Genomic DNA, 23,900 nt, shown 5'->3' with positions numbered 1-23,900 from the left:
ACTTTAATTGAGAAATCAGAGCAAACACCGACTCGAAGATGAGCTTTCAGGCTTTTCTCCCTCTTTGGAAACAACTCAAACATACTTCAAGCACCAAAAGTAAATATTCTGTTACTGGATTATGATGGATGATGAATTCATGTGTTCATCACTTTCATGTCTGACTATAATCTGGAACTATAATCTGAACTTTCCCCACAGGGTTTAATCTAAATCATCATACTTTGTTGATTACATTTTGTCTTTATTAATCTTAATCTGCAGCGATGAAGATGAAGATGTTCCTCGTTCTGAGCGTTGAAGCAGTTTCAGGTCGTCCTCAGGTGAACGAGGCTGCTGGGAAACAGTCTGACGACCTTCAGCGCTCAGCTGGGAAATGATTTCAGACTCCTTCACGTCCTTATTGAAGCTGCTGAAGTTCAGCTTCCAGTAACAAACTCTCTAAATGATGAAGGACTGAGAGTCACTTTAACTCCAGAGGAATTCACTCGTTCGGTGTTTAAAGCAGCTGTTTTTCAGCGTTCCTCTCGATAGCTTTAAGAAAAGAAACTTCTTCCACCAGCAGCTGGTTTCTGTTGCTCGTAGCAACCACTGGTGATGCAGCTCCAGATCCTCCAGCTGGCACACTTCCTGTGGGAGCTCCATCAGCTAACTGCTAATCATGCTAGCCACTATGCTAAGCTATCTGTTGGCAGCTAACAGTCGGCATACCTGCTGAATTAGTGTTGTTTTTACTCTCTGTGTATATTTACTGCATTAATTACTGCATTCCTTTGACATGAAGCACTACTTGTAATCAATCATTCAATTTGTCATCAATACAAAAAATAATTAAAGAACATCAAAGAAACCATGAAAACAGCCTGAGTGTTCATGTGGTCAGTTTATTGAACGTTAGTGATCAGATTTCACTGCTTCGACGCCACAGCATCGCCCGGCGTGACGCTGTCTGCAAACCGCCAAAACACACAAAGTCGGCTTCTGTTCAATCAGCTGCATCAGTGAAATATACATGTGATAAAATAAGCTGACAGGAAAGTGCAAAGACGTAGTGGTTGAGCGTGGAGGTTATGACTCAGCAGGGCTGCACAGGTTCACAAAACAAACGTCCTGAGACTGAACGCCTCATTCACACAAAGGTTAACACTCGAAACATCGAGCTCGCGGGCGTCACATCCTCTCGCCTCAAACTTCTCCCTGAACTCACGATCTCAGACACGTGAGTCAGTTTCCCTCTGAGAGCTGAAGCCTGTGATGTCAGCATCCACAGGAAGTGGCTGCATCACAACTTCCTGTACGGCTCAGTTTCACCAGAGATCCTCAAAGTTCAGACCGGACTCCACACTGACACAGAAAATGAGCATTTTTCTCATTTATTTGACTTCTGCACGGCGCTGGCTCCCAACCTGGAGGAGCCGACCCCCACTAGGGGTCGCCAAAGCTTCTCTTCTTCTCTTTTTAAAACATCCAGCAGCCTGTAGCTCAGCATTTCACTCATTTCTGTGAAGAAAACTGAAGGAAATTTTTATTTCTTTAAGCTTAGATTATTGTTTAAGATACAAAGTTAAATAAAATCACAGGATGAAGACCTGAACCTGAACAAGTTAGAAGCAACCAAAGGCCTGGTAGAAGAGCGGAGGAGAAAACACTGAATCGGTCAAAAAGACGCCTGTTAACTATGTTTGAGTGTTAAAATCAAAAACCAAAAGTGCACGATGAAGAAACAGTGATGCAGTATTCACAGGAAGCAAAACCTGCAGATACTGCGTTCACTCGTTGGGTTAACCGTTCAGTTTATCAGCTGAATAGAGGATGAAATATCCAGAAAATGTGTCAGGGGTCAGGGGTCGTCGGCTCACTCAGTGATAGAAGGGGGGGGTGATCCAGGGTCTGTGGAAATATTCGCAAAATACATAAACACAGAAAAGACAGAGCTGAGCTCAGACGTCAGACACGCCTCCACCAGGTTTCACTCACGTCTCACAACAACAAAACAACAGCCTGCAGAGATGCGCCTGAACACGCCTCCTGTTTGATTGACAGCCCCCCCCCCCAGCTCATTAAAGCGTCCGTTCACCCAGTCACAAAACAAAGACGCCTCCTCTTTCCCTTAAGGAGGTTTTTTTTTTCTTTTGTTGAACGAAAAGCAGATCCAATCATCCAGAACAGTCCAGACATCGTTTCTGGAAACATTTCAGCTGATTTTTGGTCATTTTTCTGTGAACTGCACAGACTTTCATTGTATTGAGGTGGAGACGAGTCTGGAAGCCACACTCTGACTGATGCCCTGCAGGCCAGGACAGAAATGTGTTTTTATGTACTTTGTGGAGATATTTGTACTGATATGATTGTTAATTCTTCATAAGAATAAAAAGAGGCAGACGTGTTCCGCTCGCGCTGTGGATCTGAGCGGCGTGACGTCACGTCGGCGTGACGAAGCTTTCATAGTCAGTTCATCCAGGCGTAGGCGTACAGGCCGTTCTCCTTCCACAGCTGACACCGCACCGCCGAGTAGCTCTGCACCACCGCCAGGCTGTCGGACAGGAGCGCAGTGGCTGCTGGGTATTCTGGCCACGTGTCCTCCATCTTACCTGCAGGACGGAGAAGGAGCGTCATCAGCCTTATTTACAGAATCGACCAATCAGAGCTCTGTAGGCTTCCTCCTCATGCAAAGCTACAAAGGTCCAAATGGCCACAAAAAGCAGCTGTGCAGGTGGTTTTAAGTCGACGTCAGCTGCTGCTAACAGACGCCAGCGTCACCTCAACATCACCGCCAACAACGACGTGACATTTAACGCATATTTGGACTTTGGACGCCTCTGAAGTTCCAGTCATCTGGAGGACTTCACCGTGTCAGAGTTAAAGGTCTGCTGTCGAGCTTCCTTGTAAGCAAACAAACTTCTGTTGAGCGTCGTTGGCTTTACAGCTGTGGGACGTCGGTGTGTGACGAGTCCACAGGAAACAGGGAAGTAAAGACAAGAGGCAGGAGGCGCGCTCACCTGTTTTGGCGAAGGTGACGAGGTGGCGTCTGACGAGATCCTGGAAGCTCTTGTCTCCGGCGGACAGCGGTTTCCCCAGGACGGACTCCAGCCCCCCGAAGAACGCCACGGCGTCCAGGCAGTGGAAGGAGAAGCGGCTGGGGAACGGCAGCAGGTCGCTGGACGTGTTGATGGGTCCGGACGGCGTGTGCGTCACCACGTATCGATACACAGGGCTGTTCAGAGCGGCTGCAGGCAGGACGAGAGTTTACCCGGTCAGACGAGGCCTAAACATGAGGTCATATTAAACGTAACTTGACTTCCTGTCTGTGTTCTCGGCTCCAGCCTCACTGGAGTCTTCACGATCTGTAATTTCCCTTTTCTCAAACAAACAGGAGGAAGTAGAGCATCTGTTGGGACTATTTTCAGCGGCGGATGAATCTACGTTTGGTGCTGCAGTGAGTGTTGGAGCAGTGATGGAGGTCAGAGGAGGAAGATCCATCAGGCTGTGATACGCATGCAGCTGTTAGCAGACGAGGCGTTCACTGCCTGTTGGTCTTTCCATGACATATTCAAAGCCTTGATGTGCTGCTTTGGGGAATTTGGCTTTCATTGAATATCTGAGTCAAAAGTTCATCCTGTTTCAGAAGCTTTTTCATTCTTCAGGAAGGAGAATATTGAGCGTTTTGGTGTGAGCATTATTCATCATCAGCCCAGCTTTCTGAACAGGAAAAAAACCCAATGAACCGTGCAGAAAAATCACCCAGCATGCCCTGCAGCTGCCTCTCACAGCAGCTAAATGTCAGTTTACTCAGAGCTTCACCACTGAGCGAGCTTAACAAGTCCCACAGGCTCAAAACCGACATGAAGACGATCCTGCTGAGGTGAAACTCAGCGAGGAGCTGCAGCAGTCCGACGCCGACGAGCGCGTTTCTTATGCATACACACATATACTGTACACGAGCTTTAATACACCTGCACGCAGGCGGAGCAGCTCAGGTGCGAGCGGAGCAAACAGCCAGCTGTCCTGAGAGGCGGTGCTCTGTGGTACATTCAATGTTAATGGAAGTATATCCATAATACATGCAGTACTCTGACGTACTGTGGTACTTCTGCTCTGAACAGCTGTTGAACACATTCAACTACAAGTTCAAGGCTTTTCAAATCAAAGGACGACAAACTGAACAAAAACTGCAGATCTTACTTAAAAGAAGAGAGAAAGCTCAAAGGTTTGGTTCCTCTGCTGCTGGCAGAGCATCGGGCAGCAGGCAGACTCAGGTGGACACCAGCTGCTGAGCGGTGGAACATTAAGCTGCTCCAGAGCTAAAAGTGGAGTAAACGCTGGACTACGTGGAGCGACAGTGCTCTCATTTCTAAACATCAAGAACACTTCAGAGGACTTTTAACCTCTGCTCGAGCTGACAAACAGACAGCGCTAACAGAGGAAGACAACCGTTAGCAAGTAAACGACGCAGGATTTAAAATATCTCCAAAAATCAGCTTTTCAGGTGAAGGAAAGGCGTTTGAGACGTTTGTTGGAGCTCCGGGATAAACAACTCCACAGCGCTCCTGTAAAGCTGCCGTCATTCATCCTGAACCTGAGCCACAGGAGCCCGCTGCCCTTCAGTTTAAAGCCCTTCAACATGAAGTCGTACGTTCCCGCTGCGAGCGCTCCACGACTTTACCTGCGGCCCTCCAGGCCAGGTCGTTGTTGGGACAGGTGACCCTGATGTCGGACACCATGGTGGTGTAGGTCCTCTCCGGACAGCGGTCTGTGGTGGGGCAGGGGGCGGAGCTCGGGTACAGCTCCAGCGCCTCTTTGGGGAGACTGACGCTGAAGGACTGAAGTTTTTCTGTGTGGGTCAGAGAAGCGACAGAACAGTAAGAGAAATGTTCGACGCGGCGCAAACGCCTCCATGTTGGACAGCAGAGCTTCTACGTTCGACGACTGGTGTAAATTTAATGACTGAAGACCTTTTCATTTCTCTGAAAAGCAAACTGCTGTTTGGCTGAAGGCAGTTTGCCAAACGAGTCCACAGGCTGCTCTTTAAACATTCAGCAGCTTTCTGTCAGTTAGCATGAGATGCTAACAGAACGCCCGAACCTGCCCTGAACTGAAGAGGATTTCTCTGTTTCAGTGCTGCAGAGAGAGTGAGACAGCAGTGATTTACTGTCCCACACACAGTCCACACAGTATCATAATCTGGTGCTGTGTAATCTGGAGTGAACTCAGGCCAGATTACAGATTTCACCGTCTTCCTTAAATGTGACGTTTACGTTTCCTCAAAAACAGAAAATCCTCTCGTCTGAATGTTTTTCTGCCGCAGTTTATTTGTTACCTGTTACAAACCACTGGCTGTCCCCCCACGTCCACATGGAGATGTTCTCAGCCGGGGGGCTGCAGAGGAAACAGAGGATGAGGACAGTTCGGTCGCAGTATCAGCTGACAGCAACGAGCCTGAACCAGGTGAGCTCTCACCTGAAGTCCGCCTCCTGCTCCGTCGTCCCGACGACAAAGGGAACGTCGCTGTGGTCTCCTTTCTTCTCCCACACCTCGAAAGGCGGGGCCTCGAGGACGTATCCGTCCACCACGGCGACGGGGCCGATGAAGCTCCCTTTGGTGGGGAGGTCGGTCAGATCGTCTGCAGCCCAGGACGGGTACTCGTGCCAGGGGACGGCCTGAGGGGACAAAGGGACGGCGTCTTTTCTGCTCAGACTTCCCTGATTTGACTGTTTTGTTGTTCAGACTTCTGCTGAGACATTTCATAAACAGTTTGTAGTCTTTTCTTTTTTGGCCGTCTTGCACAGATCAGGTCGACGTCCTCCAGACGAGGTTCACAGGGCAGAGACGTGCAGCTTTCTCTGATAGGCGGGGGATTTTTTATAAATATGTAATCACTTTAAAAGCCGCTCTTTGTCTCCTCTTGTGTTTTTTTCTTTAGTTTTTGTGATTGTAATTTATTTTTCATGTGACTTGAGGTTAGTAAAAGGTTACATCATCAATAATAAACACAGTCAGCTGAATAATTAAAATGTAGTGTAAAAAAAAACAAATAACAGAACAAATTAAAACTTTCTTTCACTCTGTCAGTCGCTCATGTGACCGCAGCAAACTTCCTCCAAAGAGCTGCTAGCACACGTGACGCTCATGAGGATGATGATGAAGGTGGAAATGTGGCGTCTGTGAGCTTGAAGCCCACTGAGGGTGTAAAGCTTTGAAACCACCTCACAAACATACGGTTTGATTTTAAATCATACGTCAATAAGTTAAAGCAGGAGGAAACAGAAACGGAGCGTTTGTTCGGGACTATTTTCACGGCGGATGAATCCACGTTTGGTGCTGCAGTGAGCGTTCGTGGTGACGGAGGAACGACAGTGAGGCTCACTGATGAGTTTTAATGGAGCTCAGAGGAGGAAGGTCGATCAGCTGAACTGTTAATTTATACATTCGTGAGGTTTGTTGACGAGAGGAAAATGTCGAACAACTCCAGATTTCTCGTTAAATCAGACGTAGCTGAAGAAAACCTGGAACACATTACTGCCTCACAACCTAAATGATGAAGCTCGCTCTCGCTTATTTCACAGAAAAACATCTGAATAAAAACAAGAGAAGGCAGAAATCAAGCACTGGGCGGAGCGGCAGCTGGAGGGCTAACGTGGCATTTTAAAAGCTTAATAACAGTAAAACACAGTTTGATGACGGCCCACTCCTCAGAGTTCACCACTCGTCCTTTCCACCGACGCTCGTGTGTTATTTCATTTCCTAAAATGCATTATTCATGAGTCGTCCTCAGGTTACGGTGAGACGTGTTGAACACAGGCTCTCTCTAAAACCTCTCTGCTTCTGCTGCTCTGCACAGGATCTTTTATTTAATAAACCTTAATGGGCTTTCTGAGCGAAGGTGCAGAACACTTCCAGCAAATTACGGCTGCAGATTTCAGCCTCTGGAGCTTCAGAGCAAAACTCAAAAATTCTACTTTTTTCCATGAATTTCAGAGTCCGGTTTCTTCATTAACTGTCACAGTAAAATCAGAAACATTCAGGTGCTCAGCGACATTATGGTCCATCAGCAGCAAAGAGCAATTTTAAAGTTTATCAGAGTGTCTCACTGTCTCACAGAGACGAGCCATGAATCAGATATTTCATCAAATCCTCAAATATTAAAAGAGAGTAACGGCTGTGCTGTATTTCTGTCTGTTATTAGATCCTCTGAACGGCTGGATCACGTCTCTCTGATGGATTACACAGCTGAACTCGCTCAGAGTTGACTCTGACGTGTCCTACCTGCAGGACCTGTGCGATGGACAGCCGTCTGAGACAGGCCGCGTCTCTGCAGCCCGTCTTCCTCAGGAACACCAGGTTGTCGGACTCGGCCTGCTCCAGCGTGGCGTTGTAGACGTACGAGCCGCTCATGTCCACCGCCGCGTGGAAGAGACCCTTCGCCAGCGGAGACGTCATGAGGGTCCACACGGATGTCCCACCTTCCACAGAAAGACAGCAGGGAAACAGGTCAGGACTGGACGAGGACCGTGGAGAGCTGCTGCTCATCATCTTCTCCTTCAGTACATTTCCTCTGTATCACAGTTAAAGAAGTTAAAGAACCAACAGTCCAAACCTCAACATGATTCAGTTTACGTCACAAAAAGAAACAAAAGCTGAAAATCTTCACGTTTGAGAAGCTGAAATGTTTCACTCAGCGTCTGAGAAATGACTCAAAGCTGATTTAACTGTCCACTCTTTCAGCTGCTGGACAGTTTGTTTTATTAATGCATCACGTTTTAAAAGTTCTTCATGTTCTGCGTTTATAAAAGCAGCCAAACAACTGCAGGGAGGTAAACGTACAACCCTTCCCTTTGAAATGCAGTGCAGTCGAAGTACAGAGTGTCATTAAAGCAGTCGAGTGTCCTTCAGTCCTTCAAAGCGCCTGCGTGCTGAGCTGAGCTATAAATAAAGCCGCTCTGCCTCAGGATCCACGTTAATTATAACATTTGTTTTCCTGCATGTTCTCTGCTCTGACGGGCTCGTTAGCATGTGGCTACAGGAGCGTTAGCGTTAGCGTGAGCGCCTGCGATCACGTGCAGCAGAGCTGGTTGCTCCTTCAGGGAGGAGGCAGACCTCCTCGCTGCTCGCTGCTGTGGACCAGGGGGACGTGGAAACCTCCACGGCGGCTCTGACAGACTGCGTTTCACAGCACACTTGCGTCATGTTCGTACCTGAGCTCTGTCCCATGATGGTGACTTTCCCAGGATCTCCTCCAAACACGTGGATGTTCCTCTGGACCCACTTCAGAGCCGCGATCTGGTCCATGAAGCCGTAGTTCCCTGTGGAGGGGGGGCGGGATCGATTAGCAGCCTGCTTTGATGTGGCCTTGTTTCCGGTGTCCCATTTTCTCTGTCGGAAACAAAACCAGCTCGCCGCAGCTCCAACTAAATTTAACTCTTCTCAAGCTGAGGGAGCCAGGAAATGGGCCAAAGACGCAAAATTAGAAAAGTGAAGAGGAAGACGAGGAGGACTCGCGCCCTGCCATCACGCCATCGTGACACGGGCTCCTTCATTTAACGGGTCATTTCACATCAAGGTCACAGCGGGCCAATCTGGATTATGTAACAGACATCACGCAGCTCGACTCACAACACGCTAATCTGAGTCCCGCAGAGTGCCAGGATGCAAGCGTTAAGGTGGAGGAGCCAGCCGCCCAAATTAGCTCCATCTATCCAGCTCACATTAACACTCATTAAGTATTCACATCTTAATGGAAAGGTGGACTTTTCGGGTTTTGGCGGCACCGGCAGCACAATGTAAACTCCATAAATATTTCAGCAGGCTGCTTAAGTGGTAAATAGCCTGCAAGAACACGGCCTCTCTCCCCATTATGACTTCTTTAACACAACACCGTGCGCTGAAACAGTCGGATGTGAGCTATTAAAAGCTTCCTGAGCCGAACAACAACCATAACTCCTTCCTCAACTCCTCGATCCTGATCTGTGATGTTAACCGAGCACTTTAAGAGCTGCTGATTCAAACTCTGAGCGTCTCATTTGACTCTAGGACAGACCTGAAAATGAGTCTCAGCACCAACAGTCAGAGTTTCTGTTTATGCAGATGGTGTGCAAGCAGTTCATGTACTTTGCTATCTGTTAGCCAGTAGCTAACAGCTAGCATGTGGTCAGTTTTAGTTTCCTGACAGCAGCTCACGACGATCTGCTGAATGACTGACACAAAGCTCAGTTCAGATTAAGAACTTTGCTCCTTTCACTACTCCTCTAGCGCCACCATCAGGTCAAAACCTTTAACGACCAAAGACCTGCAAAACTAAAGAGACTCATCAGCCTCAGCCATACTTTACATGTTGTGCTAATTAGTGAATGTTAGCATGCTAACACTCTAAACTCAAAAAAATCACCATGTTAGCAGTACCACTGCGAGCATGTTAGCATGCTAATGTTAGCATTTAGCTCAAAGTTTCACGGACTCTTCGGAGAATGTTTCTCAGAGGACCAACAGGGAGAGAAATGTTGCACAGACTGCAGCTAAGACCTGCTGATTGGCTGTTTTAATATGCGTAGAGGTCGTGGCGGTACGCAGACAGGTAGAGTTTTCTGTGGGAACAAAACGTTGGACGTGAACACAAAGAAATTTGACTGTTTAGGGTCTAAGAAGAGCCACAATCTTTGGTAAGAATCCCTCTGGGTGTCGTTACAGAACTTCATTAAGAGGGGGACGTCTGGGGGCACTTCAGCTTGATTGACAGCTGTCTCAGCCACTCACTTGCTGATGCTTGCTCATCCCACTTCACAGCAGTATAGAGATCATCTGGCTCCAGACGGAGGCTGCATGTGCTTCACCGACTGACCTGAGGTGTTCTTTGGAGAACCTTCTCTCAGCATTTCCAGCGCCAGGAAGCCGAAGGCATTGAGTCTGTAGTTGAAGCTGACGTAAACCATCCCCGTGTCGGCGGCGAGCTTCTCCGTGGGCGAGTAGTCCTGCTCCCCTCCACTGAGCATGTGCAGGTATCCTCCGTGGATCCAGACCATGACGGGCAGCTTGGCGTCAGGCTGCAGCGTGGGCGTCCACACGTTGACGAAGAGGCAGTCCTCCTGGCCCATCACCTTCCCCGCGCTGGACAGCGGCCGCACCTGAGGGCACATGCTGCGGAAGCGGCTGGCGTCGGTGACCTGGCCCCTGCACAGCGGGTCGGCCGGAGGGGCCCAACGCAGGTTACCGACGGGCGGAGCGGCGTAGGGCATCCCCTTAAAGGAGAAGGCTCCATCCTTCTGCAAAAGAAGGATTCAAAGGTGGCATTACACACACACACACACACACACACACACACACACACACACACACACACACACACACACACACACACACACACACACACACACTGCTTTCAGTATTTACAGGACAACATTAATTATTTGTTCCTCCAGCACTGAGACATGAAGCCACAGCTGCAGTTCCTCAAATGGCCACTTGAGGCTGTTCAGTCACAGCACAGAGCAGAAACTCTCTGACCAGCAAAAATGATTATTATTGGTAATTATTGATGAATTCTCACTTTAATGTGTCAGCTGCTAAAGGTGGAGCTCATTTTATTGACTTTCTAAGCTGCTGGGAGGTTTGTGAACTTCCCCTGAGGATCAATAAAGTTTTATATAAACCTAGAATATAACATTAAAATTCACTAAAATCTGCAAAGTTAGTTCTATCAAATAAACATAGTGGAGCAGAAGTAATACTCAAATAAAGTAGTAAGTACTTTAAATTGTACTTAAATACTCGACTATGTGTGAAGCAGAGCCTTTGTGTAAACCAGCATGACCAGGACCAGGACCAGGACCAGGACCAGGACCAGGACCCTGACACTGAAGCAGCTAAATGGAACACAGCCATCGATGAGTCTGGCTTAAAAGACGGCCTGTTGAGTTTAACTGAGGACTGACGCTGAGGTTAGACCGAGACATGGATGACGGACAGATGACTGCAGTTGATGGACTGCACATGAAGACAGCTGGAGTCCGTCCCTCCGCGTTAACTCACCTGTCGCCCTCTGAACTCTCCGCAGTGCGTGGACACCTGGACGAGGCCCGGCGGCAGCGTCTGGGCCACGTAGCCCAGGTAGGTGGCGAGCGAGAGCAGGGCGATGACGCTGAGGCAGATGAGGAAGATGCAGCGTCTGGAGAGCACCAGCAGGGGGTTGATGTAGTGTCTGTGCCGCACGTACTGCACCTCCTCCTCGTCCTCCTCCTGCACCAGGTAGCGGTACTCGGTCCTCTCCGGGACCTCGAACGCATCCTCATTCATCTTCACTCTGAGAAAACAGCTGAGCTGAGATCAGATCTGACTTTACACTGTATAATAAACACTTCTGATGCTTCACCTACATTTGGCTGAAAAAATCTGTAAATCAGTGTCGACGATTATGTAAAACTAACGATTAATGAATGATGAAAGTCGACCTTGAATACCAACAGCACTAAAACACAACATGAATGCAGCAGTGATACTAAGCCACAAACAGCTGACATGAGAGAAAAACACAGAGGAAGCATGAATACTTCTCATACTTGAAGTATTTTTGCTCATAATACTTTTTGACTACAGTTCAGTATTGAATGCAGGACTTTTTACTTGTGGAGTGTGGTATTCATACTTTTACTGAAGTAAGGATCTGAATACTTCCTCCACCACTGGCGCGCGCGCGCGCGCGCACACACACACACACACACACACACACACACACACACAGGAAAGAGGACAATGAGCGGACAGGATGGAGGTGAAAGCGTTAAAGTGGCTGAAAGCGTCTCAGAGTTCAGCAGAGAAAATGAATCCGTGTGAGAAGCTGAAGTCTGTCATCTTCACTGAAAGTGTTCAGAAACTTTGTGAAGTGTTTCCGGTCTGCAGCCCCTCACTCTGCAGCCCCTCACTCTGCAGCCTGAATCAAAACAAACGCACCAGACTGCGTTCACAAAACGCTCGTTCTGACCGCTGAGCTCAACCTCACCGCTGACATGTTTCTGGCCTCAATCACACTTTTCCTGCAGCTTCCTTTCTCCTTTTCCTTTTTCCTTTTGAAGCCATGCACTTCCTCTCTCCCTCTCTAACTTTTCCTCAAGACGCAGGGCGACACTAAGCAGAGAAAACCGTTACTCACCATGTCTTGAAAACACCGACAGAAAACTGAAGTCCGACAAACAAAGTTGACGCACTCGGGTTCGCGCGGGGCGGAGCGCGCGGGCCTGGACCCGATCTGAGGTCTGCCCGTTAAAGAGACAGAGCGCGCGTGGTGACGTCCCTTCAACCTGCTCACACAGGTGCGCGCGCGCGTGTTTCATGAACAGGTGAATGCTGTGAAACACCAAACAAACGACAGCGAAACAGAAAATCGGATGTTTGAGCGAATGAAAACGAACAGCGTGACATGAAACACAGCTGAGGTTTAACTGGATCCACTGGTGTTTATTAAGAGAACACATTCAAAAACTAATTAATGTTCATTTCACAGCCAGATGAATGAAAACACAAAGATAATTAAGAAACAAACAAATCCATCTTTTTAAATGAACGTGTCAAAAACACAAGAGGCTCACTGCACAGAAAACTCATGAATAATAAGAGACAAGAGTGGCAGAAACGCGCATATTTTCTGTACTTCAGTACAATTCTGACATACTTGTATTTCAGTATTTCCATTTTATGCTACTTTACACTTACAATGAGCTCAAGCTGAAACATCTACAGCAGAGAGAAACACTGACAGGAACACTGTACTGCACTGTGAGTACTTTTACTTTCTAAGTACATCCTGCTGATGATATACTTTTACTTGGGTAAGAGTTTAAATGGCAGACTTTTACTATGCAATCCCAAACAATGAGAGCATCATAAATCAACCTCACAGCACATATCTCGACCTCTCGGGATTAAAGAAGGAGTTTTTCATTATCCCTGAAGAGACCAATGAGTTCATTTGTCTCCGTCTGACTTCCTGTTTGAGGACATTGATGTCTGAAGACATCAATCGAATGCAAAGGAAGCGGTGAACGTCCTCAAACAGCTGCTCGCTGTAGTTTTTACCAGACAAACAGGGAAAAGAGCATTTGTTGGGACTACTTTCGGCGGCGGATGAATCCACATTTGGAGCTGCAGTGAGTGTTTGTAGGACTGAGTCAGACAATAAGAAGGACAAACATCACCCGCCACAGTCTTACTGTTAAATCAGCTCACTGATTGGCCGGTGCAGGTGAAACTCTATTATCACAGTTTCATTTTGAGCGCTAACAAATATTCTGTTCAATCTTCTCCCTGACGGCGGGAGTTGTTTTCTTGTCTCGTTTAACCACAGAGGAGCCTCACCTGGCTCGTTGCTCAATTATCTACCTTTAGTCTGTTGTTTACCACAATCGATGACCAGCATCCGTAATGAGCGCTGAGACCGGAGCGGCTCTGTCACCACCGGCCTTCCAGAAACCACATTAGTGAAATCAATAGGGATTGATGCGAGGACGGGCGGCCTGCGTGGTCCCAGTTAAATGTTTTTACTAATTGTTTGATCCGAGGATCGACTGAGAGTCCTGGAGGGCCGAGTTTCTGCACCGTCAGCCATTTTCAGTCGCCGCTCTGCATCGAACCTGAAACGACGAAGTGACGCCTGTGGATGTTTTCACCACAGAGGGAATAATTCCTTAGTCTGACTGTTTCACTGTGGGTTCAAGCAACAAGAGCTCAGAATGAAGTCAGCGCTGTTGTTTAAGAGTCAGCTGAAACACAGCGGCGAAATCAAACAAAGATCACAGCCGATGATCGGCCAATGCATCGGCTGTGATCTGTTTGATTTCAGAGGTTTGCATCAGTTTTTTCTTCAAACATGAGGCGATAGAGCGAGTATTCAGGCCTGTCATCCAATCAACACTGAGCTCGTGTGTGCAGTCGTGAATTTGTAATGGGGGGGTCTAATGGGAGGGTTAGGGTCAGGTTAACCTCTGTGGATCTGGAGGTGTGTGTTCAGGAATACTACAGGCAGCAGTGTGTCTATATGATCCTCACGTCATCACTGTGATCATGAGCGTGATACAGAACGTGTTGGCAGCTGATCGCATCAACGTACTGATCAGCTGAAGCCGTTTAGAGAGACACAAGAGAACCATAAGGAATGAACGACACTGTAAGACGCAAATGTTAGCATCCACGGCTAACACTAGCATGAACGTAGCGCTGTGTTCACATTCCAACTGTTTTTTTAATTTCACACCAAGCATATGCATATTATTTTAAATATACTGTGCAAAAGAGGAAAACACTGCTCCTTATCATCTTACCAGCTGCAATTTGTTTCGATCATTTTCCATGTATTATTTTCTATTTTGTGTTTTTATTTCCTTCTGTCTCCTTGTTATATTCCTGATACTATCGCTGCTGCCTGTGACAGCCTAGCTTCCCCTACGGAGGATTAATAAAGAGTTATTTACCTTATCTTATCTTAGCATGGCCATGCATTCAGACAGCAGGACGTCTGGCTTCTAAACATCAGTTAACAAAACCTACCATTTTTTAATCTTTTCATATTAAACTGCTGCATTCAGCTGCATGATGAGCCCACAGCAGGTAGGATGCTCAGCAGCAGCAGCCTGTGATGTGTGGTGCAGGTGGTTAACTTCAACATATCTCTGAAAGTATGAACCATAAAGAATAAATCCAGTCTCTGTTTGCTTTGTCTAATCTGTTTTTCTAAATCGGTCTTCCACTGGCTGGAAGGACTGAACCACACTTAGCTTTCTGGCGTTGATCCTCTCAAAGCCGCTGTGCAGACGTGTAGTCCTATTTCAAAGTTTCTCCCACTCCTCAGAAAGCATCGATTTAGCAGCAGCAACGTTTCCCTTCACACTGTGATGAGACACGATTGGTGTGGAGGAGAGAAAAAAAGAGTGATTGGTTTCAGTTTCACCCAGCTGGATAATATTAACACGGATTCACAATCTTGTTTTCTCTCCGGGTAGACGCATTCATCTACAGCAGCCAGCCAGGAGGCCGCAATTACACCGTGACTTATGAATGGCAGCGGACCATTTCTGTGTGTGTGTGTGTGTGTGTGTGTGTGTGTGTGTGTGTGTGTGTGTGTGTGTGTGTGTGTGTGTGTGTGTGTGTGTGTGTGTGTGCGTATTGCTCGTGTTGTGGGGACATGAAAGTTTTTACACAGTGGGGACTCGCCTCTGTTGTGAGGACAAAACTGAAGAGTCAGAGACGTTAAATTATTCAATTTCAGGCCGAAGACTTGGAGGTTAAGGTTAAGATTAAGGTTAAGGTAAGACTCCTGGAAATGGTGTGTGTGTGTGTGTGTGTGTGTGTGTGTGTGTGTGTGTGTGTGTGTGTGTGTGTCTTTGATCCACGGCTACATTATGACATGAAGGTCTCACTAGTATTTTTCTGGAGCTTCAGTCAAAGTGCATCATGTATTTATAGAAAGCAGCAGATGATCACGGTGTTCTTCAAGGCAGATGATGAAGAGGAGGCTTAGTGATGCTCCTCGCCCATTAAGGGCTTTGTGTACGAGCAGGAGGACCTTAAAATCGATTCTGAACGTTACAGGAAGCAGTGCAGAGCTGCTAAAACTGGACTAATGTGCTCTCTCCTCTTGTTTCTGCTGCTCTGAATGAGCTGAAGTCTCTCAGTGTGTTTTTACCGCCTGATGAGCGATGAAGAGCTTGCACTGCTGCAAAGTGGGATGTGATGGCAGAGACGCCAGAGCTGAAGGAAACTGCACAGCCTGGGCCTGGTGACAGCAGAACCACCAGGGAGCACGTCTCACTGAGGTCCAGGACCCTGAGCAGAGCTGGAGATCAGGTTCTGGTTGGTGCACATTTAATCTGGAGGAAAAGTTCTCACCCGGACCGAAGAGGAAGAACAGGAAGGAGGCCGAGTCCCTGCTGACAGAGACGGCTGGACGCTCAGCGGCGATGTGAGACCTCGGACCAGTCTATAAACTGGGATGATGGAGTATATGAGCTGTGACCTGTGGCTGCTGAGGTTTCTCAAAAGGATGTTTATTCCACTTTGAATCCATTAAAACAGAGAAGGACAGCAAAGCCTCACACTCAGCGAGTGTTTGGAACTTCTGCTTGATAAATTACTTCAGCCATCAAAATCATTACTAGTTCATTTTCCTGTGATCAGCTCATTGATCGATTGGTTTTTCAGCACTAATCTCTGCTCTAACAGCATCTTGTTTCTGTTGAAACTGTGGCTTTATCAATCATATGAAGCCTACCTGAGGTCACTTTGAGCCGCAGGTGAGCCGGATGGATGGATCCGTATCTCACTTCCTCCATCGCTCGGCGTTAACGGCTGACCTTTAAGTTTGATTGTAGATAAATCATCTTTATCGTCATTGTGGAGTCATCTAATAAAAACACAACCTTTTTCCTTTTCCAGCCTTTTTCCCTCAAGCTTTGAAGGTAAAACAAGGAGAATTCACAGGAGGCAAATATAACCTTAGAGTATAATCAGGCAACGTAAAGCAGAAATCTTCTAAATGGTCTTCTAAGTATTTCCTCTCCTCTAGTGAAGGAAGTTTTCCTGCGTGTTTACATCCCAGTTCCACATCGAATGAGCTGAAATTAGCTCGACCTCATCAGCTGCAATGTTTAAATGCAGATTTCATCTGAATGCATCAACGACAACAATCCCACAGTGACAGAAAACAATACAACACTGACAGAGCCCTTTTCTGCACACACTGAGCACTTCTACTTTCATACTTAAGTACATTTTGCTCGTAATATGTACTGTTACTGAAGTAAAGTTTGGAATGTATGTATCGCCGCTGACAGCCGATCAGAGATTCCTCGTGTTCTCCTCGTCTTCCTCTTGCTGCTCGTGTGCTTCATGAGAGCGAGCGACTCGGATGCGAATAGAAGATGGAGGTGAGAGAAACATGGATGCAGCGAAGAGGAAACAGAGGCCTCCTTTGAGGTTTCAATCAGCGTTATCATGGCTGCCAGTCAGACCTTCCAGGCTTTACTAAGGAAGCTTAAAACTGCTGCTGCTACAACTACTGAAAAACTAAAGAAACCAAAGACACACCACACACCACAACACACGACCACACATGTGATCTGACTGACAGGTAGGTGTGTGGGGGTGCAGAGCAGACACATCATGGCAGATTGTGTGAGCTGGAGACCTAAATAAAGACAAAAAGGAGGAACTTTTCTCAAACACAACTTTCAAACCTCTGATGCAAACCGCTGAAATCGCTCCAAAATCTAACAAACAAACCGGAAGACGTCACAGCGCCGACAACAAAGTCTTTCTATTTTTGTCTTCTGATCTGAGCGAGGCTGAAAGCTAAAACAGAACCATCAGATTCATTAAGATGATTTTAAACCCAGGCTGTCTTAACGGGACGTGAGACGCTGCGCCAGCTGGGAGGACAACAAAGAGAAGACGGCCTGTTGGTAAGTGACAGCGACCTGATACAAGCTCTGTGATCAGCCACGAGACACTTTACTGTCTGAAAATATTCACGCAGTCACGCAGTAATCCAGGTTTTTAATAGACGATAAACAGATCCAAGAGCAGAGATCCAACTGCACCAACTGAGGAGCTTCAACACCAGGAAATATCCACAAGGTCTCAGTCCAGAGTCTCAAGGAAGTGCGCTCATGTTGGACGAGTCAGCAGCAAACTGATTATGTCCTGTCCAGAAAGTGGTTTGTCCTCTGTGTACACAGACGGAAAGTGAGGCTGTGGATGAACGGGAACGCAGTGTGTCCCGCTCTGCTGCAGGAAGCTGGACTTGGTCTCATTTTGACCTCAGCTCAGTGGTGGAGGAAGTACTCTGATACACAGAGTAGAAAAACTCCAAGTACAACCCCAAATCCGAAGCAGTGTGTAAATCATCAATCAAACAGAATGTGACCACCTGCTGTAAAAGTCTGCATTCAAAACTTAGCAAAAGTAAAAGTACAAAAGCACTGGCATCAAAGTATACTTCAAGTACCAGAAGTAAAAGTACTTATTATCCCAAACGGCCCATTTCAGAATATTATTGGATTAGAATTATTGATCATTTTAATGTTGCAGCTGGTGAATGTAGAGCTCATTTGCAGTACTTTAAGTACTGCTGGCAGTTTGTGGGTTTCCCCCCAGAGATCAATAAAATCTTATTTTAAAAATTAGCCAAATTTATCTTCTGGTTATATTTTATATTATTTGAAGCTGCAAAGTAAGTAAAGTTATCAAATAAATGTTGAGGGATAGAAGTTTAAAAGAATTAAGAGAGGGTCAAAATGGAAAAGATCCCATGTTCACGACGCGGATGCAGCTTGGGTTTTAATGATAATGCTATATATGCGAGGAAGCAGTAATTCCGATGCGTCCTGAAGGCAACATGAGACTGCATTCAAGGGGCAGAGGAGCGTTTCGTCCTCCAGAGCAGTGTTACGGTAAGTTACGATTTCCCGTGTTAGTTTGTGTTAAAAGAGTATTTAGGTTTGTGGAACATTAGATAGCAGCAAACTACGACCTCACTGGTTAACTGAAACGGGTCCTACGTCCCCCCTGTGGGCCACAGGATCATTTTTTGTTGCGCATTTTTCGTCCCGTCTATGTCCGCAAACGCTACGTTCACGTTTATATTAATATTTAACACCGCGAGAAAGCTAACAGTGATGTGAATCTATTGAATCAAACCATTTCAAGATACAATCACAGCAGGAGGATAAACAGGTAAACAGCAGACAAACAACCGCTTTTAAAAGTGAAGAAGTGTTGAAGCGACTCACCGCTGACGTCTGTGATCCACAGGTCGATAGAAGTCCGACAAAACGGTCTGAAACAACCACAAAGGTCCAGAAAACCCACTTCATTAATAATATTTAATCCAAAACATGAAAATAATCTATAGAAAGATGTTTTCTCCCTTCAAATTAGTGAAATGTTTGTCTTCTGCTTGTCTTCTATATTTCCTGCATTATAACTTCCGCAGACATTCACAGAGGGGCGCCATTTTGGCTCCAGTTTAAATGACACCTGTTTTGACCAATCACATTCTGTCATATGAAGCCTAGCAACCAGAGAAACCAATAACAGAACGGCCTCTTTCTCTGCGAATATTGAACCAATCACAGCCGGCTTGTTAGATGACTGACGCTTCGAATAGCCAGTGAAATTGTGAATATGGCAATATGACTCTGCTGTCTATTACTTAAAGATCAGTTGCCTCAAATAGAGGAATCCAGTGCTAATAGGGATATTTAAATATAGTAAATGGCCTCAATATAGAAATTAATAGCCAAAATATAGCTGTAGATACTGTACCTTAAATATGAATATATTTGGCCAAAATAGCTGCATTCTGTTTAACATGACACTGAAGTTCATGAATGGACAACCTGATCAGTCGACAAACAAAAGCTCAGTTGAATATTTTATTTTACATATTATTAACTTTTATCTGAAACATCACTGATGCTTTTTGTGTCCGTTCACCTCAGATTTGATGAAAACAGTGATTTTTTTTTCCTTCTTTGCAGCTCATTGTGTCCGTCCACCTCTTCATGGTGGCGTTTAAAGACTCCAGCTTGTTTCTGCAAACGTCTGTCATCCCTGCAGTAATTATAATGATTAATGAAGTCACACTCTCACAGATTGTAGAGTAGCTGCTCTTTGATGGACGTTTAAAAGTATGTGGATAATAAAGGATCGTCCTCCTCCTCGTGGTGCTGCTCCCAGCTGGTGGCGTTCACGTCTGCCTGAAACAAACCAGCCATCAGCCTAAACACTGGGGATGTTTTGGCATTTGCTCTCCTGGCTGAAAAATGATGCTTTTCATCGTTGGGAGCTGGATGTGTTTGCTGGAGGCTTTGTTTAGCATTTGAACGCCACGGGGCAGGAAGGTTTCGTTCCAAAACAAAGTCCAGGACAGAGTTTCGAAGGCCAGAAGCCGGAGCGGCGAGCAAGGTCATCGACACGACCTCGCAGCACTGTCAGAGAACCATGGTGGTCGGTTTGTGCTGTACCGTCATGGTTCAGAGCAGAGGGAGCGTCGTCTCTCTGCGTGGGGGCTCAGTTTGGCGGGGGGGGTCGCGAGGGGAACGCAGCTGCTGCTCTGTTTGCAGCCAGCTGTTTGCTAACAGATACAAAACCACCAAAGTGCCTCTTCAGTCGCCTCAGGGTGCACAGCGGTGCTGCACGCCGCCCAGGAGTCAGTGCAGCAGCAGCAGCAGCAGCAGCAGGAGGACGACGACGTCAGCCCACTTCAGACTTTGAAGCACACACGAGCACAACTTCAGCCTCTGCTTCTTAGAGTCTGTCTTGTTTTTTAGTCGAATCTGTATTTGTATGTAAAAGAGAGTTGAAGTGTTTCCGCTGCAGGAAACAGCCGCTCGGCATCATGGCGTCACTGCCTCTGTGGAGCTGCGACCTTTAACCCGTGATGGTCTGCAGGCTCATGGGACACGTCTGTTAAAGCTGCTAAAAACAGAAACTGGAGTGGAGTGAAGCGTGTGACGCGCTGCTGAGATCGAAGGACTTTTAGTTTGCTGTGTTCCTGAAAATGTCACTGGGATTTCCTCCCTCATCATCACCGCTGAGGTGCTCTCGAGCAAGGCACCGAACCTCCAGCAGCCCCGGAGGAGCCTCTCATGGGCCAACAAATAGATGTAAATATGTCAGATGCTTTGAATGCGAATGTAGCACAATGTGCAGTTTGTTTTATGATGCAACACATAAAGCAGGAGAGTGAAGTATAAACCCTGCATTAAAAACACCGTAGTTAGACAAACACTGGTCGCTGGTATCTAAAGCCTGTGATTGTCTGCTTCTCAGAGAATGTGCTGCTTCAGCCTCTCCGTGGCCGACGTGGACCCGCTCGCTCAGGCCTCCCTGACTTTATTACTGAAGATAAAGAAGACATCAGAGTTTCTAAAGTGGTTTAAGCGAGCAGGAGGAGACAGATTTATCCCTCAAAAGAAAACAATAAAGGCCTATCTCTCAGCAGCAGCGGACAGCGGCTGGCACATTTGGTCAATTACAGAAGAAGAAGTGGAGAGCGACGCAGGCTGCTGCTCCTCTTCAGCACAAAACACAAACAACAAAACATGTTTATGTGCCGTCGGTCCTTTCAAACGGTCCACACAAAGAGGACGAAAGACGGGTGGAGGGACGTAGGTCAGGGTCACGCTGCGGGTGTGTTGGATCCCGCAGGCTTTCCTTAAACGCCCGGGGGGGGACAGACGGGGGTGATGGTGCCATCTTTCATTGAGTCTGTCAGGTCTGCAGTCCAACACCTGGAGAAAAACCTGTTGATGCTGCTCGTCCAATAGGAGCAAATGTTTTCTCTTTTTCACAGCAGGGTGTCATAAGAGGATTTAATATGAATACAGGACGGCTGTAATCCCCACGTAAACTGTCAAGAGGAACTGTTTATAGGAAAGAATTTCACTCTTAATCTGCCTAAATCTTTTCCTTCAGATTAAACTGCAGTGGGATTTAGAGGCTGTTGACCAGTCCGTGTCTGTCCATTGTCTCTGCACACAGCCTGAAGCCTGGACTGGACAAAGCACTAAGTTAGAACAATAATATTAGAAAGTGATAAATCTCCAGAAACATAAGCGATCAGGTCATGTTTTGATTGATCCTGTTCAGGCCTGTATTGATTATATTACATAGTAATTCATTTGTTGATTATATTTTGTATTAATAATCTGAATCTACAATGTAAACTATCAGATAAATGTTCTGGAGTAAAAGTAGAAAGTAACAGTAGATACTCAAGTAAAGTACAAGTACCTCAAATTCCTCCTAAAGTACAGTACTTCAGTGAATGTACTTAGTTACTTTCCAGCTCACGTTGTTTATTGCTTGTCAAGTAGTATTTTATTATGAAAGTGTCCGACTGAAATAACTCCCGCTTCTTGTTCCGCTGCTTTATTCTGAAAGTCCGGAGCGGAAACTGATCGTCTCATTCTGTGCGTCTTGACACCGCAGAGCTCCGGCGGATCGCTGAGCGCTCCCGTCCCGCAGTCTGTGATCCCGCGTGGCACGAAGCGTCAGACCGGAACCGGAGGTGAGTGGATTTAAACGCAGCTGACTTCACCTCAGCGCTGATCACTCAGTGGATCACTGGTGCTCCTCATGGTGTTTAGTGGCAGGCTGTGGTTTTAATGGTTCTGGGTTTGTTGTCATGGTTGTGGTCACGTGGTTGTTTTGCTTCAGTGACACCAGATTACTAATAATCTACTTTAATTAACTGTTTATATTTCAGTCTGAGCAGCACTTTGGCTGCAGATCACTGTTACTGTGATGTGGTCAGCACTTCCTCTCAGAGGGATGATGATGATGATGATGATGATGATGATGATGATGATGATGATGGTGGTGGTGGGTTGTGTGGTCAGTGGTCAGCACTGTGGCTTGTTCTAACCAGACCTGTGCCAGGTGAGCTCCTGGACATGCAGGTGACGTGGAAAATCTAAATTCCCAGCCACTGTGAACACGTTTAAATGCTGCATTCAGGCGTCATTTGAAGGGAAACCTCACGCTGTCCTCCACAGGCTACATGAGCTTTATTTTCTCGATTGTGAAGCTCTCATTCAATTATTTTTCTTCACTTTTACTTTATTAATGTGATTAAAGTTTAACTGCAGACTGACACGATGTGATCATCTAGAGAGAAGATGCGTCACTCTGTCACAGATGTTGGAGCTGCAGAAACACTCATTATTTGTTTGTTCTTGTCATTTGTTGTACCTGCTGTTGTGAGTGTATCTTAAAAGTGTTTGCATCAGTAGAATTAAAAGAGTCTTTGCTTTCCAACGATGCCGCAGCGAGGGCTCACAGTCCGGTCTGGATCAGTCTCTGGACTGGACTCAGAGATGAAACTGATGGTGTTTCTTCTCACCGGACATGTTTGACCTCCATGATTCGCTGACTCAGCGCTCTCTCTGCAAACCTTTGAGGAAACCTTCATGATGTTCTTGACGTGGTTTAAGGTGTTTACATCTTTAACGTCTGCTGGGAATGAGAAAACGATTATTGCCTTCTTCTGTTTGTTGGGTTCACTGTGTTAGCCTCTGGCATGTTGCAGCAGTCTGAACAAATACTGAACATCTGTGAGCTCCTGAAGAGAAGAGAAGATAAGATAAGATAAGATAAGATAAGATAAGATAAGATAAGATAAGATAAGATAAGATAAGACATTATTGATCCCACACCGGGGAAATGAATTCATTACAGCCAGTGAGTATTACAAAAAGCAAAAACAGTGGTACAGAAGTCAAGTAAAGACTAAAGGATAGAACATCTACTGTGTACATGTACATTATGTTCAATTATGAAAGTACTAAATGCCATAAAAATACTCTGCCCATAAAAAATAGTACTGCCAGTATTCTTATGAGAAAACTACCAATGCCGATTTGAACGCTTGAACGCAGCATGAAGGAATCGGAGTAACACAAAGGTCGCTGAGGTCACAGATGGGAGGAGCTCGGGGTCAGACGGCCTCCCAGAGCGTTTCCAAAAATGTCCTCTAACTTCCAGCCAATGGGCGTCTCCGTGCCGAGGCCTGTTCGGGGGACTGGATGTGAAAACTGAAGCGGATCAGCTGAGCTGAAAGAGGAGCGGGACGCGCTGCAGGTTGGTCTCGGCAGTCTGGATGTCGGATCTGAGCGTTTTGTGCCTGTTTGGCTGTGAATGTGACGCCTGCTCGGCTCCCTGCTGGCAGATTCCTGCTCTGCTGTGTTGTTGTGTGGATCAGTGCCCAGACTCCATAAACTCTTGTCTCTGTTCAGTACGTGTCTCACACTATTACACAGCGGAGAGGTTTGTCTGCGCATCAGACAGCAGCTTTAAACCAGTTAAAGACAGGACGTCTGTCCCAGGTGGACAAAAATATAGCTGTGGATTTCATCTGGAAG

The 23,900-nt window shown here is 46.5% G+C and overlaps 1 protein-coding gene across 1 annotated transcript; it reads right to left on the bottom strand.

The window, feature by feature from the left end:
• Positions 1-865: 865 nt before the first annotated feature.
• LOC139328522 (para-nitrobenzyl esterase) lies at positions 866-12,201 on the bottom strand. Its single transcript, XM_070958263.1, has 10 exons — positions 12,137-12,201; positions 11,020-11,290; positions 9,833-10,253; positions 8,193-8,300; positions 7,264-7,460; positions 5,458-5,657; positions 5,318-5,376; positions 4,664-4,831; positions 3,000-3,227; positions 866-2,591 (listed from the first exon to the last, which is right to left on the bottom strand). The coding sequence occupies exons 2-10, from the start codon at positions 11,281-11,283 to the stop codon at positions 2,449-2,451; spliced, it is 1,788 nt and encodes a 595-aa protein (XP_070814364.1). The 5' UTR covers positions 11,284-11,290; positions 12,137-12,201; the 3' UTR covers positions 866-2,448.
• Between the last annotated feature and the right edge of the window lie 11,699 nt (positions 12,202-23,900).

This window comes from Chaetodon trifascialis, chromosome 1, assembly GCF_039877785.1.
Source record: "Chaetodon trifascialis isolate fChaTrf1 chromosome 1, fChaTrf1.hap1, whole genome shotgun sequence".
NCBI classification, from domain to species: domain Eukaryota; kingdom Metazoa; phylum Chordata; class Actinopteri; order Chaetodontiformes; family Chaetodontidae; genus Chaetodon; species Chaetodon trifascialis.
The sequence above is the reverse complement of the archived record's forward strand: the minus strand, read 5'-3'. Positions and strand labels throughout refer to the sequence as shown.